Source organism: Xyrauchen texanus, chromosome 49 (genome assembly GCF_025860055.1).
Source record: "Xyrauchen texanus isolate HMW12.3.18 chromosome 49, RBS_HiC_50CHRs, whole genome shotgun sequence".
In the NCBI taxonomy this organism is placed as follows: Eukaryota; Metazoa; Chordata; class Actinopteri; order Cypriniformes; family Catostomidae; genus Xyrauchen; species Xyrauchen texanus.
This window is the reverse complement of record NC_068324.1, coordinates 8,186,390-8,194,485: the sequence shown is the minus strand read 5'-3', so window position 1 is coordinate 8,194,485 and position 8,096 is coordinate 8,186,390. Positions and strand designations below refer to the sequence as shown.

General features: G+C 38.1%; 3 protein-coding genes across 3 annotated transcripts; 2 read left to right on the top strand and 1 right to left on the bottom strand.

The window, feature by feature from the left end:
* Positions 1-684, bottom strand: LOC127640242 (monocyte chemotactic protein 1B-like). Its single transcript, XM_052122694.1, has 3 exons — positions 568-684; positions 252-375; positions 1-151 (listed from the first exon to the last, which is right to left on the bottom strand). Exons 1-3 carry the CDS (start codon positions 629-631, stop codon positions 1-3), a joined length of 339 nt encoding a protein of 112 aa, XP_051978654.1. The 5' UTR covers positions 632-684.
* Positions 685-3,073: 2,389 nt separating this feature from the next.
* LOC127640241 (monocyte chemotactic protein 1B-like) lies at positions 3,074-3,751 on the top strand. The gene is made up of 3 exons (XM_052122692.1): positions 3,074-3,183; positions 3,376-3,499; positions 3,601-3,751. Exons 1-3 carry the CDS (start codon positions 3,120-3,122, stop codon positions 3,749-3,751), a joined length of 339 nt encoding a protein of 112 aa, XP_051978652.1. The 5' UTR covers positions 3,074-3,119.
* Positions 3,752-6,438: 2,687 nt separating this feature from the next.
* LOC127640240 (monocyte chemotactic protein 1B-like) lies at positions 6,439-7,071 on the top strand. The gene is made up of 3 exons (XM_052122691.1): positions 6,439-6,502; positions 6,696-6,819; positions 6,921-7,071. Exons 1-3 carry the CDS (start codon positions 6,439-6,441, stop codon positions 7,069-7,071), a joined length of 339 nt encoding a protein of 112 aa, XP_051978651.1.
* Positions 7,072-8,096: the final 1,025 nt, after the last annotated feature.

The following is an 8,096-nucleotide window of genomic DNA, read 5'->3' as shown; positions in this document are numbered from 1 at the left end:
TTAAATAGAAACAGAGGAATAGATTTTGACTGTGGTGTTTGGAGTTTTTGCTGTTGTCACAGTTCTTCTGTTGTCCAATTTAACAATATGTCTGCGCACCCAGTTTTCCTCAAGGTCTGCACAGATTTCTCTCCCTACAATTGTCTTAAACCTGAATACAGAAACACAAAAAACAAGACTTAGATCAAGGATTTCAATGGAGGGATCCTTTGACTATGAAGTTGAAAATGAAATAATTTAAAGATACTCACACAATGCCTTGTTTGACACAGCTGCTGCTGGTCTGCTTGTATGAGACCAACCGTTTGAAAGGAATCGCTGCATTTGTAAATTCTGAACAGCACGTTGACTGAGCCATAGCAATTGCATTGGGAGCTGAAAGAATTCAAGATTCACATAAGATACTCGAGATATCAAGATATTAAATTTATCACCAATAAAATGTTTTTAATTATATTAATATTAATTATTAATTAACAAAATGCAACTTGTGCAACTAGCATCACTGAAACTGAAATGAAATAAAAAAGGCAAGATTTTGTTTTCATTTATAAAAAGAGACCTCACCACTTGAAGACACCTGCATAGAGCAGAACAGCACCAGGAAGATCAGAGACATCAGACTTTTCATTCTTCAAGGATCTCTGTTCACACTGTAAGTTCTGTAGAGCTTCAAGATCTCCAAGCAAGTGATGTGTACTGAATAGCTTCAGATCACCTCCTTATATACAGAGTAGGAGAGACTTTCCATGTAAATGTATTTCTGAGTATCAACATATTGTAGAATGTGTGTATTTTAGCTCTTCCTTTTCCTCATCCCTTTTTCTACAGTACTTTCTCTTCTTCTTTTTACTAATAAGAATGGCAACAGGCCATTCCTTTTAAATTCATTGAACATATTCTCCAGGAAAACGATTCAATGCTGAGTCTTTATGTTTTCATTTTTCACTCACTGAGCAGTGTGTGAAATGTGTGAATATTTTAAAAGAGCAAATAAAAAGTTAGAGACATTCCTCCACCACCAGACATTTGTGTAATGCCCTCACACTGCATGTAATGGTACATCTTGCTCTGATTGAAGCGCATGTATTATAGTATTTTATTAAAGCACCTGAATATTCCATTGCAACTTTTATTGAAGTTTTTCTTATTAATATTTGGACCTTGTCTCTTCAATTTTGTAAAACATGCACCCAATACATTTTCTTCACTGATAACACACTTAAAATTTCTATTAACTTCTACTTTTACAAGTCTATCTAACCTAGATGACCTAAATGGACTGAATAATCAGACTACCTGAAGAGATATACTAAGAGTGCCCATACAGTTAAACATACATACACCGATTCAGACTACTTAAAGATATAATCTGAGATTGCCCATAGAGATATCTATACATTTATACTGTAAGACCAATTGTATATAGCAAAATATGGAATTTTAATTTAATTGAATGAAGCTATACATTGTTCAATCTATAGATTGTTCTAGTTTACATTCTGGGAACAGTTATCAGAGTTTCTGCTTCTGAAAGCACAAACATGCAACTCCAATGAGAAGAAAGAGGGAAGCAGCTTTACTGAGAATAAAGGACAGAACGTATGACCTTCACGTTTCTAGACTTTCAAAGCAATATAAATCTGAAACTGAATAACAAAAGAGGACCTTTCTCTGTATCTTGCATCACTTATCTGTGGTTTTCAAATCGCCACCTCAGCTTATTCAAAACTATGTCCTGGCTTCCAGCACATGTTTCACAGCTTAGTATTGTGGCACATTGTCGAGTCTGTGTACTGAGCTGTAATGTCAATATGCAACTAAGTGTAATGCAAAAAAGCATGACTGCCAAAAATAATCTGAAATCAAAAGTTATTGGAGTTTTTTCTTAATATATAGAAAGAGCCCCCATCACTTGAAGTCAGCTGCATAGAGAGATATTCCTCCAACAGGAATATCTATTAAAGGAATAGCTCACCCAAAATTGCAAGTGAATGGTGGCCAGAACTTTGAAGGTCCAAAAGGTTACATGCCTTTTGGACCTTAAAAGTTCTGGCCACCATTCACAGGCAGCATAAAATAATCCAGACTTGTGTGAATAATTTTTATGCTGCCTATATGTGCTTTTCGGAGCTTCAAATTTAATTCAAAGTTAGTTTTACAAAAATGTATTTTGTGTTCTGCAGAAGAAAGTCATATACATCTGGGATGAGGGTGAGTAAATGATGAGAGAATTTGAATTTGGGGTGAACTGTCCCTTTCATATAAGTTCAATTCTGAGTATCAACCTATCATGGAAGAAGGTATTTTTTTAGTTCTTCCATTTCATAACCACTTCTCCTTCCGTGAGAATGAAGAAGGTACTTTTCATTTAGATTCACTGAAAACATGCTTCAGGAAAACAGCATGTTGTTTCCTCTTTTTGCAGACCTGTCAATCTCAGCAGTAAATGGTTTGAATATTTCACAGGTACAGATATTCAGAGAAAAGCAAGAATGAATGTTCAAATACCCTCAACACACACAGGAAACAGAAGTTTATTGGTTTCATTGGGTTCCTTGAGAGGCTCACCATGAGCAAATGTGAATTTTGCTATCAACAGAAATTGGTCCCTAAGCTTTGATGCATATTAAAGATGGGGTTACAATATAATATACAAGCAATGTTTATTATTAGGCTATTATTTGATCAATTTGTGGACTTAATTTGACATATTCGTTAATTTAATGGAATGCAAAATGTCCCGGAATTTGAACATTTGCCCAATGTGTTCAACCAAATGACCACTTCCTTATATGCACAATGAGTTTAAAGAGGAGAAACTGATTAAACTGATCATTAAATTGATTTCATGGTGAATGTTTTCAATGGATTTAAAAGAAAATGTCTTGGGGCCATTCTACCAAACACTGAGAAGTAAAACAGATAATAGGATGAGGAAAAGGAAGAGCTAAAATACACACATTCTACAATATGTTGATACTCAGAAATACATTTACATGGAAATTCTCTCCTACTCTGTATATAAGGAGGTGATCTGAAGCTATTCAGTACACATCACTTGCTTGGAGATCTTGAAGCTCTACAGAACTTACAGTGTGAACAGAGATCCTTGAAGAATGAAAAGTCTGATGTCTCTGATCTTCCTGGTGCTGTTCTGCTCTATGCAGATTACTTTAAGTGGTGAGGTCTCTTTTTATAAATGAAAACAAAATCTTGCATTTTTTATTTCATTTCAGTTTCAGTGATGCTAGTTGCACAAGTTGCATTTTGTTAATTAATAATTAATATTAATATAATTAAAAACATTTTATTGGTGATAAATGTAATATCTTGATATCTCGAGTATCTTATGTGAATCTTGAATTCTTTCAGCTCCCAATGCAGTTGCTATGGCTCAGTCAACGTGCTGTTCAGAATTTACAAATAGAATTATTCCTCTCAAACGGTTGGTCTCATTCAAGCGGACCAGCAGCAGCTGTGTCAAACAAGGCATTGTGTGAGTATCTTTAAATTATTTCATTTTCAACTTCATAGTCAAAGGATCCCTCCATTGAAATCCTTGATCTAAGTCTTGTTTTTTTGTGTTTTTGTATTCAGGTTTAAGACAATTATAGGGAAAGAAATCTGTGCAGACCCTCAGAAAGACTGGGTGCGCAGCCATATTGCTAAATTGGACAACAGAAGAACTGTGACAACAGCAAAAACTCCAAACACCACAGTCAAAATCTATTCCTCTGTTTCTATTTAAATTGTATACATCTTATACTGTGTGTTTGCTATCCTTTTGCTATTTAATATTCTCATGTTAATAACAAATATTTTGTTTATAAAATAATGTGTGATTTGGTTTACCATTTTTTTATTAAAATATAAATGATACAAATATCCTTATCAAGTGTTTTTTATATGTTATATTTTTATATGCTTTTATATGTTAGTATTCAACATGAATGCATCAAATCCAAGCCTTTAAATCTGTTGCAGTCTAAGATATTACAGCAAGCTCATAGAGATGCAAGTGTTTCATAATACAAATCAGTGAAACATATGCCAAAGAAACCAGGAAAGGTTAAGAACATCAGAATACAGTATACTGAAGCAGTGGTTTTAAAAACTCAAAATTAATGAATAAATAAAAATGAAGGTTGGTCATTCAAGACCTTTTCAGGGGAGTAAATGATGTCTATCCAGGGGTAAATAAAGAAATTGGGAGAGGAAACAGTGGCTATACTTCCACTGTATATGAAAGATCAAACAATGGCAAAGGAGAACCAACAAAGACGGGCTACATTTGTCTGAATGTGATGCCATCTACAGAGGAATTTGTATGATGCTTTATGAAAAGGCCATCTGTGAACTGAGTGCATGAACATTTTTGAAAGTCTAAAGTTTCTTCATGACTTCCATAAACATGTAGGGGAGAGTGGAGTAAGATGAGCCGTTTTTAATTTTTGTTTTCTTAAGTTAAACTATAATCCTAATGCATACACCACAATTTCAGGATGTGTGCCATCAATTGAAACCTTAGCAGTCTCCATGCATTCATACATCTTCAACCGCTTATCCGTAGTCGGTTCGCGGGGGCAGCAGCTCCAGCAGGAGGCCCCAAACTTCCCTATCCCGAGCCACATTAACCAGCTCTGACTGGGGGACCCAGAGGCGTTCCCAGGCCAGTGTGGAGATGTAATCTCTCACCTAGTCCTGGGTCTTCCCCGAGGCCTCCTCCCAGCTGGACGTGCCTGAAAATCCTCCCTTGGGACGCGCCCAGATGCCCAAACCACCTCAACTGACTTCTTTAGACGCAAAGGAGCAGCGGCTCTACTCCGAACTCCTCACGGATGACTGAGCTCCTCACCCTATCTCTAAGAGAGAAGCCCGCCACCCTTCTGAGGAAGCCCATTTCGGCCGCTTGTACTCGCAACCTAGTTTTTTCGGTCATGACCCAGCCTTCATGACATTAGGTGAGGGTAGGAACAAAAACTGACCAGTAAATCAAGAGCTTTGCCTTCCGGCTCAGCTCTCTTTTCGTGACAACGGTGCGATAGAGCGAGTGCAAAACTGCCCCCGCTACCCCAATAATCCGGCCAACCTCCCGTTCCATTGTCCCCTCACTCGTGAACAAGACCCCGAGGTACTTGAACTCCTTCACTTGGGGCAATACCTCCTTCCCTACCCGGAGTATGCACTCCATCGGTTTCCTGCTGAGAACCATGGCCTCAGATTTAGAGGTGCTAATCCTCATCCCAGCCGCTTCACACTCGACTGCCAAGCGATCCAGTGAGAGCTGAAGGTCACGGACCGATGATGACATGAAGACTACATCATCTTTAAAAGCAGCGATGAGATCCCCAGTCCACTGAACCGCACACCTTGCCCACCCGACTACGCCTCGATATCCTGTCCATGAATATCACAAACAGGATTGGTGACAAAGCACAGTCCTGGCAGAGACCAACCCCGACATGGAACGAACTCGACTTCGTGCCGAGGACCCGGACACAGCTCTCGCTTTTGATGTACAGGGATTGGATCGCCCTAAGAAGGGACCCCCCCACCCTGTTCTCCCATGAACTAGAACAATCTATAGATTGAACAATGTATAGCCTCATTCAATTGAATTAAAATTCCATATTTTGCTATATACAATTGGTCTTACAGTATAAATGTATAGATATCTCTATGGGCAATCTCAGATTATATCTTTAAGTAGTCTGAATCGGTGTATGTATGTTTAACTGTATGGGCACTCTTAGTTTATCTCTTCAGGTAGTCTGATTATTCAGTCCATTTAGGTCAACTAGGTAAGATAGACTTGTAAAAGTAGAAGTTAATAGAACTTTTAAGTGTGTTATCAGTGAAGAAAATGTATTGGGTGCATGTTTTACAAAATTGAAGAGACATGGTCCAAAAATTTATAATATTCCATTGCAATAAAAGTTGCAATGGAATATTCAGGCGCTTTAATAAAATACGATAATACATGCACTTCAATCAGAGCAAGATGTACCATTACATGCAGTGTGAGGGCATTACACAAATGTCTGGTGGTGGAGGAATGCCTCTAACTTTTTATTTGCTCTTTTAAAATATTCACACATTTCACACACTGCTCAGTGAGTGAAAAATGAAAAAATAAAGACTCAACATTGAATAGTTTTCCTGGAGAATATGTTCAATGAATTTAAAAGGAATGGCCTGTTGCCATTCTTATTAGTAAAAAGTAGAACAGAAAATACTGTAGAAAAAGGGATGAGGAAAAGGAAGAGCTAAAATACACACATTCTACAATATGTTGATACTCAGAAATACATTTACATGGAAAGTCTCTCCTACTCTGTATATAAGGAGGTGATCTGAAGCTATTCAGTACACATCACTTGCTTGGAGATCTTGAAGCTCTACAGAACTTACAGTGTGAACAGAGATCCTTGAAGAATGAAAAGTCTGATGTCTCTGATCTTCCTGGTGCTGTTCTGCTCTATGCAGGTGTCTTCAAGTGGTGAGGTCTCTTTTTATAAATGAAAACAAAATCTTGCCTTTTTTATTTCATTTCAGTTTCAGTGATGCTAGTTACACAAGTTGCATTTTGTTAATTAATAATTAATATTAATATAATTAAAAAAAAATATATTGGTGATAAATTTAATATCTTGATATCTCGAGTATCTTATGTGAATCTTGAATTCTTTCAGCTCCCAATGCAATTGGTATGGCTCAGTCAACGTGCTGTTCAGAATTTATAAATGCAATGATTCCTTTCAAACGGTTGGTCTCATACAAGCAGACCGGCAGCAGCTGTGTCAAACAAGGCATTGTGTGAGTATCTTTAAATTATTTCAATTTCACCTTCATAGTCAAAGGATCCCTCCATTGAAATCCTTGATCTAAGTCTTGTTTTTTTGTGTTTTTGTATTCAGGTTTAAGACAATTATAGGGATAGAAATCTGTGCAGACCCTCAGAAAGACTGGGTGCGCAGCCATATTGCTAAATTGGACAACAGAAGAACTGTGACAACAGCAAAAACTCCAAGCACCACAGTCAAAATCTATTCCTCTGTTTCTATTTAAATTGTATACATCTTATACTGTGTGTTTGCTATCCTTTTGCTATTTAATATTCTCATGTTAATAACAAATATTTTGTTTATAAAATAATGTGTGATTTGGTTTACCATTTTTTATTAAAATATAAATTATAAAAAAATATCCTTATCAAGTGTTTTTTATATGTTATATTTTTATATGCTTTTATATGTGTCACGAACCCCGCTCCTCTGCCCCATCTCCGCGTTCGTGAGCACGCACACATGCACTCCACGAGCGTGCTCGCTTCTCGCTTCCCGCTTCCTCGCTCCGCCCCCTTGAGCTCGTACGCTCACACGCTCGTTCTCGTTCTGCTATTACGAGCTCTCGTTCGTAAACTCTCTCCCCCCTCTGACTCACATGCTGGCTTCTCACGCGCTTCCAATCTGCCAGAACATTATGACCACTTGCACTCACGCGCTTCTCGTCCCCACACATTAGTAACACCTGCACTCGTCTCGTCACCTTCATTGTTCACCTGCACTCGTCTCGTCACCTGTCATTGTTTACACCTGCACTCGCCCCTATAAATACACTATCCTTCCGTTTGAATCCCGTTGGTTATTGTATTGTATTGTGTTTAGTTTCCCGTACCTTTGCCCTGCTAGTCCCGTCTAGTTTTGCCCCTGCAAGTCTCATCTAGTCCTGACCTCCCTACTCGTCACCTCTTAGCTTGCCAACTCGTCCCCCTGTCCGCGTTCCCACTTGTCCCTGTAGTATCAGGTTAACTACTGGGGTAGGAACCTTGTGTAGGGGGTTGTAAAAGGGGGGAGGAATAAATCTGTGGGTTCAATGAACGTACTGTTGTTATCCTTGTGTCGAGCCTCCTTATAGTGTACTATAACCCACATAACATGGTGTCAGAAGTAAAAACGTAATATTAACGGACGTCGAACAAATAAGAGATAACACCGGACACAGGCTAGTTGTTTATTTGTTTTCTCTCTGCCGTTTACCGAAAGTTTGAGGCTAACGCTAATGCTAGCGAGCTCACGGACGGCAAAATGAAT

Coding starts and splice junctions, on each gene's coding strand:
- LOC127640240 (XM_052122691.1), top strand. CDS start 6,439: ATGAAAAGTCTGATGTCTCTGATCTTCCTGGTGCTGTTCTGCTCTATG. Junction 6,503..6,695: donor TATGCAGGTGTCTTCAAGTG/GTGAGGTCTCTT, acceptor GAATTCTTTCAG/CTCCCAATGCAATTGGTATG. Junction 6,820..6,920: donor TGTGTCAAACAAGGCATTGT/GTGAGTATCTTT, acceptor TTTTGTATTCAG/GTTTAAGACAATTATAGGGA.
- LOC127640241 (XM_052122692.1), top strand. CDS start 3,120: ATGAAAAGTCTGATGTCTCTGATCTTCCTGGTGCTGTTCTGCTCTATG. Junction 3,184..3,375: donor TATGCAGATTACTTTAAGTG/GTGAGGTCTCTT, acceptor GAATTCTTTCAG/CTCCCAATGCAGTTGCTATG. Junction 3,500..3,600: donor TGTGTCAAACAAGGCATTGT/GTGAGTATCTTT, acceptor TTTTGTATTCAG/GTTTAAGACAATTATAGGGA.
- LOC127640242 (XM_052122694.1), bottom strand. CDS start 631: ATGAAAAGTCTGATGTCTCTGATCTTCCTGGTGCTGTTCTGCTCTATG. Junction 376..567: donor TATGCAGGTGTCTTCAAGTG/GTGAGGTCTCTT, acceptor GAATTCTTTCAG/CTCCCAATGCAATTGCTATG. Junction 152..251: donor TGTGTCAAACAAGGCATTGT/GTGAGTATCTTT, acceptor TTCTGTATTCAG/GTTTAAGACAATTGTAGGGA.